Source organism: Oppia nitens, unplaced genomic scaffold (assembly GCF_028296485.1).
Source record: "Oppia nitens isolate AA-2021 unplaced genomic scaffold, nextdenovo-longstitch-racon4-pilon3 scaffold2_pilon_pilon_pilon, whole genome shotgun sequence".
In the NCBI taxonomy this organism is placed as follows: domain Eukaryota; kingdom Metazoa; phylum Arthropoda; class Arachnida; order Sarcoptiformes; family Oppiidae; genus Oppia; species Oppia nitens.
Genome location: NW_026533210.1, coordinates 9,706,088 through 9,721,034, shown reverse-complemented (window position 1 = coordinate 9,721,034; position 14,947 = coordinate 9,706,088). Strand labels below are relative to the sequence as shown.

General features: G+C 21.5%; 2 protein-coding genes across 2 annotated transcripts; one reads left to right on the top strand and one right to left on the bottom strand.

Annotated features, from left to right (window-relative positions):
- Positions 1–1,541: 1,541 nt before the first annotated feature.
- On the bottom strand, positions 1,542–12,782 carry LOC128956081 (nose resistant to fluoxetine protein 6-like). Its single transcript, XM_054301764.1, has 14 exons — positions 12,775–12,782; positions 10,314–10,729; positions 7,293–7,525; positions 7,091–7,202; positions 6,390–7,016; positions 5,573–5,766; positions 5,306–5,385; positions 4,800–4,881; positions 4,437–4,477; positions 3,824–4,134; positions 3,588–3,655; positions 3,274–3,348; positions 2,691–3,022; positions 1,542–1,554 (listed from the first exon to the last, which is right to left on the bottom strand). Exons 1-14 carry the CDS (start codon positions 12,780–12,782, stop codon positions 1,542–1,544), a joined length of 2,592 nt encoding a protein of 863 aa, XP_054157739.1.
- Positions 12,783–12,881: 99 nt separating this feature from the next.
- LOC128956080 (33 kDa inner dynein arm light chain, axonemal-like) lies at positions 12,882–14,211 on the top strand. Its single transcript, XM_054301763.1, has 5 exons — positions 12,882–12,895; positions 12,993–13,168; positions 13,249–13,427; positions 13,527–13,691; positions 14,194–14,211. The coding sequence occupies exons 1-5, from the start codon at positions 12,882–12,884 to the stop codon at positions 14,209–14,211; spliced, it is 552 nt and encodes a 183-aa protein (XP_054157738.1).
- The last annotated feature ends 736 nt before the right edge of the window (positions 14,212–14,947 follow it).

Sequence of the window (14,947 nt, the reverse complement as noted above, 5' to 3'; positions counted from 1 at the left end):
GGTTCTTATATTATTATTATTATTATAATTATTATATAAGTATATGTTATTATAAAACATTAATTAACTTAAAACATTATTATACTGTATACTGTATATGATATAAATAACATAATATTAAATATATTTAATGATATTATTATTATTATTATAATCCGATTAATAATTGCCATTATTAATACATATTATTAATAAATTAATTGCCATTAATTTAATATATAACAACAAATTCATTATTGAAAGATAATTGTCGTATTGTTTGATTAGTTTCTGTAATAATAATAATAATAAAAAAACAAATTACTAATAAAATAAAATAAATTTAAGTTTATTATATAAACTTGAATATATACTATATTTTATTATATTTTAATATTTAACATTTAAATATAATTTATTATTTAGAAAAATTATATTAAAATTTTTGTTGTGTGTGTATGTGTTTACTTAAAATTGAAACTAATTTGAAAATTTAATTTGAAAAACTATAGCATAAAATTTAGCGCAAATATTCAATAAACAAATACATTAGAAATATTTAAAATACTATAAACTATTAGATATTTCATACATGTATTTACATTATTATTATCAAATAAATTATTATTATAGTGTATATATTTGCATACACACAGTATAATGTAAACTAATTTTATTATTTTTAATGTTTTTATAAAGAATCCTAAAATTTAATTATATATTTATATAATTTAGTCTAAATATAAATATATTTTAATAATAAAAAAATTACATTATTTATGCATGTATATATATATATATATATATATTTAGTATTTAAAATATTTATATAAATAAAAAAAATTTAAACAAAATACTGATAAAAAAAATTCTATAAAATATTCAACAAATATATATAATATTTATATATAAATACATATTATATTCACACACAAAAAAGTGTACATAAAATTAGATTCCGTTAATAGTTTTTTTTATTTAAAAAAAATGATAATGAAATTTTAAAAAATTATATTAAATATTAAAAGTATAAATAAAAATGTTTTACCATTGTTTGATAGCGAAATTATTTTTATGACAATTGATAAACGATAGAGATATGTAGTTTAAAAAAATGATAGCAATTCAAAAAAAAAAATTACTTATTATTATCATTATTATTATATTTCAAAATATTATATTTAGAATATTATCCGATATTTTTTGTTTGGTCACAAATAAAACATTTTTGATTTATTTTATTTTTTTTTGTTTTCGATGATAGTAGTAGTAGTAGTAGTAGTAGTAGTGGTGGTGGTTAGGTAGTAGTGGTTTAGGGGCTAACTGAGCGCATGATTGCACCACTCATTTACGTGTTTATAGTAACCAAGGATATCCTATCGATTGGATGTATGTTTTTTTTGTGAAACTTATTATTATTATTATTAAATATATGGATACATACTATCTCTCTCTCTCTCTCTCTCTCTCTCTCTCTCTCTCTCTCTCTCTCTCTCTCTCTCTCTCTCTCTCTCTCTCTCTCTCTCTCTCTCTCTCTCTAAATCACTCACCCGCTCACTCACTTACTTTACTTTACTAAATATGTAGCAATATTTTTCATATATTACATAAACCTCATAAATTCATTTATAATGTTTGCTTAAAAGACATTCACTAACTAAAAAAAAATTGATAGCAATATATATATTTTTAATAACTAACATATAGAGTAAATGTGTGTACACTATATATTAATAATAATATCATATGTTATATACTGTACATATTTATATATAAATATATTTATACAGTATTTATATACACTGTATATTAAAGTATTAAAGAAATTTAAGTATTATTAATGTATGATTATTACTATTATTACTATTATTATATTGATATAAGTTATATATAGAAATAACAAAATATAAATATATAAATATATATTAATACTGTATTTATAGATATTATGAATCGTATGATATATGAAATTAGTTGATAATTGAATTTTGATTGTTTGTCTGTTTTTATTTTATTTATAATTATTATTTAATATAGTTGTTTGTTTTTACTGAGATTGTTATTTACTTGTAATAAACATAATAATTAAAAATAATAGACATTGATATAATATTTAAAAAAATAACTAACTAAACTAAATTGATAATTTTGATTTAGATATTTTCTATTTATAAAATAGTAATAAAGTTTTATTAACTAAATCACCAACAATAAAAAATCAATGTATCTATTAATAGTTATATCATAATATATTATATTAATATATTAATGGATTAATAATTGATCTTTATTTTAAAAAATTAACATGATAAAATTAACTTTTTTTTATCATATTATAATATTGTTTATAAATTAGTTAATAAGTAAATATCGTATAATAAAAAACACAATTTCTTATTTTTTCAAAAATATTTTATTAAAAATTATTTTTTTACATCATTTTAAAATTTTTTTATTTATTTATTTAGATCACAATTATAATAATACTAACAAATTAAATACTAATATGAATTGAATTCAAAAATAATAGTTTTCATATAATAATAAGTTTTTATTTTATTTATTATAATTTAATTTTAAAAACACTATTTGTTTCCGTGTTTTGATTATTTTTGATATTATTATTATTATTAATATTATTAATACTACTATTAGTATTAGTATTATTATTGAATCTATAGTTTAAATTTTGTGGCAAATTATTGGCAAACGATGTCAATGTATTAATGTATTTATCGCCAAAAAATTGTTGCCTATTATGAGGTCTATCGTTGTTTTCATTGTTGTCTTGTTGGCCACTATTGTTGCTAATAAAATATTGGCCACTGGCCGTCGAATCGACACTGGTTACGGCATACAGCCGTGGCTTATTATTATGGCTGATACTACTACTAGTACTGCTACTGTAGCTACCGGTGCTGGTGTTGCTAAATAACTTTTTATAGACTATAGTCTCCAACGATACAAACGGATATTCAATGACCAGTGCTAACAGATATGACACAATGTATGTAGTGGTCAAATGTGAGAAAAATAATTGTATCTATTGAATTGGGGGAAAAAATTTATATATATATATATATATATTAGAAATTTGGGAATTTTTTTTGAAATTAAATATTTTGATGGAAAAAAATTATAATTAAATTTAATATTATATAATAAATAACAACAACAAAAAATATATATATAAAAGATTATAAGCGTGTGTGTGTTTTAGAAAATAAGTAGAAAATAAAATTATTATTATTTTATTTTAGTATTTTATTTTATTTTTATTTTTTTAATATTTACCACAAAATAATGGCTAAAAGCGTAGACATTACGAGTGCTGGCAATAAACACATACATCATTCCCGGATGTATTAACTGTTCAACAACAAAAAATAGATATAAAAAAATATTATTTTATTATTACTATTATTATTATTTTAAGAAAATAAATATTTTTTATCTATATATATTGTAAAATTTATTATGCTTTTAGCTATAATTATATTTTTTTGTTGTGGATTTTTTTCTTAATAATAATAATATATTGATATTTTTTAAAAATAAATGGTCAACAAAATGATAAAACAAATTTTTTTTATAGTTAATATACATACATAAGCAACATATGATAGTCTACTTAATGGCACAAACATTGATGCACTCAGTATTGAATTTAATGTACCTATAAATATATAAAAAAAAATATATTTATACAAATAAATTAGCATGCTTATATTAATATAAATATATTTTATATAAAAATATATAAATCACTAAATAATAATTTTTTTTATAAAAAAAATTATTATTTAATTAGTTGTTTGACTTGTATTTATTTTTTATTTGTAACCTCCAAACCCATTATGACAGGCAACTATAATCCAGGCCATAGCCAGTGCCCATAGAGTCCTGGATAGGCCGGCATAGAGTGTCGACACCAATCTGGTTGGTTCCGAGTGGCCACTGTTCCAGATCCAAGTGCCAAATATTTCCAACACTACGACCATTGTAGCCAATAGCCAGCCAATTGATTTGACTTTTAGGGACAGTTTGATATGGGAGTACTGGTAGAGTAGATAGCCGGTCAACATTCCCACTACATAGGGGGCGGCGTGCGGATAGGGTTTAACAAATAATAGATTGCCATATAGTCGTCGAGCACTTTAAGTAGTAATTTAATTGTTGGTTTTTTTGTGTGGAGGCGTGGGGGAGATAAATAAATTTTAATACATTTATTTTATATATATATATATATATATATATATATATATATTCAATTATATTTAATATATATATAGAATATAATATTTTATTTTTTGTTGTTTTTTTTGTATAGATCTTTATATTTAAGTACACTAGTTATTTAGTTATTACTATTAATAAATTATTGCAAAATATAATTTATTTATTTTATATATATATATATATAATATATATATATATATATACTGTATATGACTTACGATGGATCCGGATTATTAAATAACAGTGTAGGCGGTAAGTCCTTTATAGTTAAATGAAATAAATAAATGAATGAAATAAAAAATTTTATATTTTAGCAATTTATATTAATAATTGAAATTAAATTGTCCTAAATAACTTATCTAGTTTATTTATTTTTTGTTGTTGGTTGTTAAAAAAATAGTTAACTTATCTATCTATTTGTTAAATTCTATTAATATATTGGATTTAAAAAAAATATTTTTATAAAATATTTTAATACTTTTTTTAAAATATATATTTATATGGATTTATTAGAATTTAATTTATTTTATTTTTATCTCTATTACTATTTTTATTAAATCTAATAATATTATTTATTATACCTCTATGTAGGTTATAATTCCTGATGATAGGATTGATAAGACAATTGATATAATTAGTAACAATTGTCCCAGGTAGGCGTGTCTATATGTTTAAAAATATATATATATTAAACATTAAATAAATTAAAAATATTATTAATATTAGTATTATTATTAAATTATAAATATATGAGCTCTTTTTGGTGTGAGATATAAAACAAATATTATACGATAGATAATATGATATCAATACTAAATATAAATGCTATTATCATGATTTCATATATTGATATATTGTTTTTTATATATTGATAATCTAAATGTATAATAATATTCACACACACACACACAAAAATCAATATTGATAATAACAGTTATCTACTTATATACTGTATATAAATAAACCAATAACTCATAATTTAACTCATATATATATATATATATATATTATATATTATATTAATGTTTCAATAGGAAAAAAATATTTATAATATTTATTATTATTATTAAATATTTTATTTGAATACCTGTGCAAAATAGCCAAAAATATTGGCGTAAGTATAAATAGCTGCATATCGGCTGCAATGTACCATAAATGTAGAAAACACTTGAAATAACAAACAAAACAAAATTTAGTAAATAAAGAAAATATAAAAAACCAATAGGAAATACATTAGTAGATAATAATAATAATAATAATTAAAAAAAATGCAAACTTATGCATAAAAAAATATTATACATAATAACAAAAAAATATGATAAATAGACACAATTATTATTATTATTATTATTACCATATCTTTGCCATTAATAAAATTGCTAATATATAGTAAATGTGTCCACCAATTGTCCCGGCATTTATGTGCAGTCGGATATATGAGTTCCTGCCAAAGGGGACCATTGCCCAGACGGTAGCCAAACAGGAATATGACTATCAATAGCATAATTGCTGTTTTATAAATTTTTTTTATAGCCACCCCCGATGATTTTTTTGGTTGCATCAAACAAAATTAAATTAATAATTATTAGGCTAAATGTTATTAAATTTTTTTTTAATAATAATAATATTAATAATTTAAATGCTATGAATATTGTATTTGAATACTTACAGTATTTTTTTGTACTAATATTTAATCTTAAATTTTTTTAAACTATTAAATTGTATTAAATTGAAAAAAATTTTTGACTAAACATTTGACTAAAAACTTTACTAATATTAAAAATTTAATCCTCTAAAAAATTATTTCTTATTATTTACTAACTATTAACTAATGTCATTCATTCATTATCATTCATATTAAAATTATATATTTTTTAAAGATAAATTTCACTATTTAATAACTCAATTATAATTATTAAATATATATATATCATATTTATATTAATTTTTAAAAATTAGATAAATTATTAAAATTTTAAAATGGATATTTCATTCATATACTTTATACTGTATATATATATATACCATATTTATTATTAATTATTATTAATAAATATAATGATGTATATTAAAGAAAAAATTAATTAATAATAAAAAATTTCTGATTAATTTTCTAATATAATAATAGAAATATTTATTAATTAAAATTAAAAATAAGGGATTTAGCGCACCTGGAGTTAGCCTAATATAACGGTGTATATAGAAGACTAGCCAATCGGTTAGACGCCAATAACGGTTTGATTGATTCATACGTATAATACAGTTATAAGTGACCAGTAGTCCGCTCAGGAAGAAAAAGGTTTCGATGGCCAGCGAAGCGTTCAGTATTGTCTGAAATATCAGTCCTTTTGGCAGCTCTTTGGTTGTAATCAGTCGACCGGTGGCCCGATAGTCAAGTGTCATATAGGTGTGGGCTATCATTATCCAAACCAGACTAATCACTCGCAAGCCGTTTAACGGTCTGATATGATGATTGGCCGATACGTTGGTAGTGGCAGTGGACATAATGATTGAACTGTTCAGTCGTACCGAAAACGTTAGGAAACAATTGGCCAGAAATTTGCGTATTTTGTAGACGACAGTTGTGGTTGTCGACGATGAAGACAATGTTGTTGTTTGGCCACTGCTATCATATCCATCACCACCAACCATTGTATCGTAGATTGTGGCACTGGCTATGACTATTAGCAACCCGGCTATGACTGCCAGTGGCCCGTATTGGTCGCTTTCGATGGCAAACGATTCGGGTTTGATATCGCAATGTTGTACGGAAACGTTGACCCGAAATCTATAAGATACTGGGGAGGGGGTAGTGGTAATAAAATAGTGTGATTATAATGATTGTTACACAACAACAACAACAAAAACAAACTTCTTTTGGTTATGAGATCCATATCAGTCATCTGACAGCTGGCCGGCACACAGATACCCAACCGGAGTCGCAAATAGTAGAATAACGGTGCGATTCGCGCGAAATGGTGTTCCTATATATATATAGAGAAAAAACAGCAGTTTTTAATACAAAATCAGTGGATTTTCTGACCCCTTTCCTCCCCCCACATACCCATACATACCTTAGCAAAACCTTTGGCATCGGCGGCGTCGTTGAACTCCTTCTCAAGCAAATGAAGCGGCGGTTTTGGTGGCAAATATGGCCTAACATTTATGGCACAGTACTGGCCTTTGGTGTTGTCGGTATCGGTCTGGTCGTCGCCGATTCGGGACTCCAGACAATCATCGTAAGAGCCCAACGCTGTCAGTGTTCCGCCGAGTATACCGTCGGGAACTTTGCCGCTCGAGTCCAACACTTAATATATATATATATAAATAAAATATTAATAAATATTTTTTTTCAAACAAAAAATTTTTAAGACTATTTATCATTAATAATAGCACCTAATTATTATTGTTGATTAATAGCTTATTTAATTAATAGGTAATCTATTTTTAACAACTAATTGTATGTTTAATTATGTGTTTCCTATTATTTTAAAATAATTATTTAGCAATATTTGAAACAAAATTAAATAAATTATTGTATGAAATATGTGTTGCAATCTTAAATTTTATTTTTATATATTTTATTTTAATAATATATTTAATTTTAAGGTAAAGCTATAATTTGTTAAACTAGCTATAAAAAAATGGTAATTAAATATATATTAATTAATTATATCATCAGTCAATTGTATTTTTTTCGATTTATAATTATATGATATATTAAATTTATATAAAACAATTATTTTTATTTAATTAAATTTCTAATCAGTTAAAAAAATTAAATGATTGTGTTTTTTTTGTTGTTGAAAAAACAAACCATAAAGATAATAAAAAATACACAAAAAAAAAACAATAATTATATGTTATATTTTAATCATTTTAATATCTATTGATTTAAACTTTTTTTTTTTGTTGTTGGGGTATACATTTGTTTTAACACATATAAAACAAACAAATATTGTTTTTTTATTAACTAATAGATAACTTTTGCAATGTTTTTTTGTGTGAGAGATAATTGTCATATAATAATAATATGTCGATAAATATACTAAAAAATATTGTTGTTATTGTTGTTGACAAATACTATATCTTATTTTACGCTCTATTATGTAATATCTATTAAGATTGTGTATGAATTAAAAAAATACTATTTTTTAAATAATTACATTTTCAGTAAGCATTTTCACCAACAAAAAACAACAAAATTAAAAACAGTGGAAATTAAAGTTCAATTAGTTATTTGTAAAATAATGTATTTAATTGTTAATATAACTGTATATAATATTAGCACAGATTTGTCTTTTTTATTTATTATTATTATATAACATTATATTGTACTTTATTATACTGTATATTATATTCAAATTTGTGTTACAAGTGTTTATAAGAGCATAAAAGTTTATAAATTAATTAATAAGACACACACACACACACACATACACATACATACATACATGCACACGCATATACAACAACAACAACAAAATATATAATAAATTAAATTGATTTATAAATATAACATATAAACTAATTTGATGTCAAAAGGCTAATATGTATGTATGATATTTGAGATAATGATTAAACTAATCTAAGTTATATTATAGTTATGTAATGTACTATTAAATATAATTTTACGATTAATAAAAAAAATACTGTATACTATCACATACTGTAAATATATATTTACAATGGTATCGACCGGTTAATGAAATTTTTTTAATTATTTAATGACATGAATCCGTGAATTTTTAAATAATTTTATTTATTATTATGGTATTATTTTTATTAATATTATATTAAATGATTAATTGATTTTTAATTGTCGATTATTTTAGGTAAAATAATTTATTTATAGTTATAATAGTTTGAAATACTAATTTATAACCTAATTTAATTATTATGTCATACTGTATATATAAATTTTAATAAATTATACAATATTTACAGTATATGCAATTAATATCATTTAAAAATTTTAAATAAAATAAAATCTTATAAAACATTATAATCTAAATGTAATAAAGTTTTTTTTATAAAAAAACATATTATGAGATAAAAACAATGCAGATATTTATAATGAGATTGAAAAACACATATTAATATCATATATATATATTGAATATACTGTACATGTATTGAAAATAACTACTGACCCATATTAGCAATCAATTCATTTTGAATTTATTATTATTTTTATTAATATTAATTGAAAAGTTCACTTTCACTTAATACCTGAGGCACTGACACCTAACTGCTGGGGTATTATAGCACCGGTGATGTGAACTTAACCGCAATTTTTTTGCCAGCTATCAAATACCTGGGAGTTATTAAATACTGTATTAAATTAATGTCAACACAAACTATAAAAACTATACTAATTGATAGATAAGCTAATAAAGAAACAAATATTTTTGTTATTATTATTATATTCATTCAGATCTAAAAGATATTGAATTTGTAATTAAATTTGTTATAATATATATATATATATAATTTAATTAATAATTTTTTGTTTGTTTTTTAAGAGTGTGGACCCAATGTCAAAGTCATTATGATTTTTAAAATAATTTATTTGTGCATAATTTGTTTGTAAAAATTGTGTTTTAATTAAAAAATAATAATAATTTTAGTTGTTTGATTTTGTATTTTCACGTTTTATAAATTAAATAAATATTATATATTCAATATATCATATATTTGACTAATAATAATAATTATTATCATATTATAATAGCAAACTAAAAATCAAACAATCAAAAAAGTTCAACTCATTTTTATAGTATAGTAAAAAAATATTTAAGCAAACAAACAAAAAAATTAACACATTTTACTCAAATATTTCCAATTAACTTATACTATAAAATAAAATTAAATTGATTAATAAAACTTTGTATAAACAATATATAAACTGTTAGATGGAGAGAAATAAATAATAAAATTAAAGGGAAAAATAGCGGGTATTAAATAATAATAATAAATATAAATAATATAAACGATATAACAAAGGGATGTATACTAAGAAAAACTAAAAGCCAATAAAATACTACTGTACTGTATATATCATTAATATATATATATATTTGAATATAACATACTTTTGATAGCCCAGGGCTGCAATTTTCTTAGTCCCATAAGTATCCTAATGGCATCCAATGTACACTGTGGGGACAGTTGGACTGTTGAACTCATTTGTATCAGTTGTGGCATATATTGTTCAAATAGTTCTTCGAGTCGGACACGTGTCCGACCCATTAGATCATCGAAATAGTCCATAAATTCTGACGGATCTCGTGGTTCGCGAAATTCTGATTCTTCATTGTTGTCCTCATCATCACCGGTGATGATGGTCTCAGCATCGGTGGTGCTGTTGTTGTTGTTGTTGTTACCATTGATGTCATCTTCCGAGTCGTCGTTGTCATTGTAGTCATCATCGATGACAGTAGTAGTAGTTGTCGGCACCAGAGTTGTTGTTTTGTTGTCGACAAGATTGCTATCATCGACGGCGCCGACACTTGTATTGATTGTTAGGAAATTTTCCACACTTTTTGTTGTTGTTGTCGATGTTGTTGGTGTTGGTGTTGTTGTTGTAGTTTGTGTTTCATTGACAGTACATTTGATAGAAATTATTATTAATATTAACAATACATATAATGAGTTGAATAAAATCATTTTGTTGTTGTTTTTTCTCAATAGTCGACAATTATTTTATCATTTTTTTTAAATAAAATAAAATTCTCGATTCCCATAACAACAACAAAAATTTAATAATTTAGTTATCAATTGAAGAAAAATTCAAACTATATATATATATATATATATATATATAACAATTAAATAAATTTAACAAAATATAAACAGTTATTATTATTGTTGTTTGAATGGCACATCCAATAAACTAATTTAAATTAATTCATACATACAAACAAACAAAATTTAAATACAATTATATTCATTCAAAAAACAAAAAATCAATTCAATCAATAAAAAGTTTTTCAATTATTAATTGTCAAAAACATTTTATAAAAGCACTAAAGAATTTGTTAGTTTTATTATTTATCTATTTATTTATTATTATTATTACTAAATTTATTACTATATTACCTGCAATTGAAAAGTAAAAGTTTTTCATTGCTTTCACTTATAAACACATATTCAAACACAAAACTTTTTCACTCTAAGTAAAAGTGAAACTTTAAAACTAATTTTCAATAAAAGTTTTTCAATAGAGAGAGAGAGAGAAAGAAAGAAAGAAAGAGAGAGAGAGAGAGAGAGAGAGAGAGAGAGAGAGAGAGAGAGAGAGAGAGAATAATACATATAAAGTATATTATAAGCCGTTTTCCTACAAAAGTTTTTGAGGTCATGCGCTCAGGTATTACCTCTTGAAGAACAAGTGGTACTTCAATAATACATATGATAACTACTACTCCCGCGAGTTATAGACTCTCACTTTCTCTCTCTCTCTCTCTCTCTCTCTCTCTCTCTCTCTCTCTCTTTGAAAAATTATTTATATTATTAAATATATATTTATATAAATAATAACCAATGGAATAGTAGCTGTATATTACAATTACATATATATATATATACTGTATATATATATATATAAATTAGTTCATAACAGTATTAAAAATAAATTATTTATTAAAATTTTATTAAAATTATATATATATGCGATATTTATAAATATAATAATTGATGATGAACCTATTTATTTATTTCTATTGTATTTATTTTGTTGTTATACAGGTATTCATCAATATAATAAATACAGTAATAGAAAGTGTTAAGTAAAATATTGTATTATTATTATTATTATTATTATTTGTATGGTTTTAAAAATATTGTACCAATAGTTTAAGTTAATTATTAGTTATGTGTATATATATATTTATATTATTTAATTATGTTTCATATATTATGTATATTTTTATTACTATTCATTGACAAATAACAAATTCAATGTATGATTTTAATAAAATATAATATACTAATAAAATATTTATTAATTTTAATCTTTTTTTTTGAAAAAAATAAAATATGAATAATTTTATAGGTTATATTCACATATTAATGTTAAACTTTATACCAGTAATAATATTTGTATTCATATATTATAAAATAGTTAAAATAATTTGGTTAGTTTATATTTTTAATTTTAAATATCAAAAATCTAATTATTATAGATACAAATATTTCTAACATAAATCAAAATAAAATGATTAATTATGTCAATTAATATTTATTTTATTTTTTTGTGAAGCAACACATAAATAATACCTATAGTAATGTATAATACTGTTAAAAATTTGCTACAAAATTTTTATCATAAAATAATTATACATTAATAGGTCTAATAAAAAATAGGTATATATTTATMTATATATAAACTTCCGTTTCTAATGGTAATTGTTATATGAATTTTTTGTTATTAGAAAATATAATACAATAATATTTTATTATTATTATTATTATTCAATTTATTTAATTTTTTTGAAACAAAAATGAATGAAGATTTGCCAATTGAATTAACATTTCTTAAATATAGTCATCCAATACGTAAACATTTAAATAATGGTAAACATAATAATAATAATGACAATAAAAAGAAATTAGACATCAATGATGATAATAATGGAGAAACTTTACAAAAAACATTGGACTCAATGTTTAAAATTAAGTATAAAATTAATTAATTATTATATTTAGTTATTATAAATTATGTATCAAAAAAAATATTTATCTCTTAAATAATCATTAATTATTTATTTTTAAAGATCATTTAGCGATGACTTAAACAATGATGTCTATGAATCGCATGTGTCGACAGTTCCGGCCACAAGATTGGATGTGCTGTCAGTTAAAGACAAATTGGACACTAGTTTACATGAGTTCAGAGCCCGTGAAACTGGTATTTGTCCCGTTAGGCGATATTTGTATGACCAGTGTTTCGGTAATTAGATATATATATAGCGGGACTTAGCTATTATTACTTGAAATTATATTTTTGTTTTATTTTTTTAAAAATTTCAGATGAAATTATAAGACAAGTAACTGTCGAGAGTATAGACCGGGGATTACTATTGTATGGGATTCGCAATGAACTGAAAATGACATTAATGTCTACAGATTTGCTAAGAGATAGTGCCGTAGGTTTCGGTTTGAGGACTGCTTTGCGATACAATTTCAATGATATTCAATGCAAACATGAGGTATGGATATACAGTACATGTAATATATAAAGTTTGTTTGTTTTTCTCTCCAATTAATTATATTATTATTATTATTATTACTAATTTTTTTTTGATTAGTCAGACAAACTGAAAGAGGAAAATGAGTTATTGAGGAATCAATTGTCAATAATGGAGAAACAATTAGCAGTTATTGGTGAAGAAAAAGACAAAATATTAGATGAATTGGATGCCAATCATCGTAAAGAAGTTAAACAATTGAATTCAATTATTACTAATCAAAGAGTATGTATACTATTATATTATTATATATATGAATGAATGAGTCAATCAATAATATAAAGGTTTTACTAATTTTTTTTCATTTTAAAATAATTGAAACTATCATTTAAATGACTAAAAAAATAATATGTGAATAAATAGTGTACAGAAATAATTTTCTAAAATATTATTAATTTTTTTTTATCTATATACATTTTGATATTGAAATTTGTTTTTATTACAAATGAGTTATTTATAAAGTAATAAAAATAAGTTATAAATTTTAAGATATATTATAATTTTATTACTATTAGTACCTTTTAGTTTGTTATCCAATACAATATATACAGGTATATAAAATTTGTATCAATTAATAAGTTAGTAGTTTTTAAATAAAATTTTAATTTTAGCTCAAAAAAAACAGTACATCTGAAAGCATACATTAAAAGATTGCAAAATTTTATTTATTTATTTTTGAATTTTTAAAAATTTAGTTCAATTTTAAAAACATTTTTTTTGAAAATAGTTGCTTAGGATAGTCTAAAAAATAATAATAATAATAAATAGCAGTAATTAAGATAATTTTTGTTTCCTATTTTTTTCTTTGTTGGTTTTAAACTGTATAACTAAAGCAAATTGATTTTTTTCAGTAAAATATAAATCAATTACTAATTGACAGTATAGTTATCCATATAATGTTTATTATTATTATTACTGTTTTTTTATTACAATCATTACAGACATTAATTGAGGCATTGAAGAGAAAATCGGTTGATTTTTGAAAATAAAATCAAATAAATTTCAACTATTATTTGTATTATTATATTATATCAATATAATCATCAATAAAAAAAATCAATTTATCTAGGACACATATTATTGGATTTAATATTTATGGCAAGTTTTTAAAAAAAATTTTTTGTAACAATATAATTATTTTAATGATTAAAATTAAACTAGCTAATATAGTAAAATTTAAATATGTTTTATTATATGCATGCGTACCAACAACAAAAAAATAACTAAATTGTTAAATTTAAATTTAATAATTTTATTACTATTTTAATTAATTAATTAATAATAATTTTTTTTAAAATGACAATAATACAATACATATAATATATATTAATTGGCAGTTTCACAATTGATATGAATAAATATCAATATAATAATAATAATATATAATTAAATGACATATTTAAAAAAACAATTACATAATTTAAAAAGTGTATAAAGTTTTATTACTGTTGTAAGTATATTATTATTGCATTATATATCAA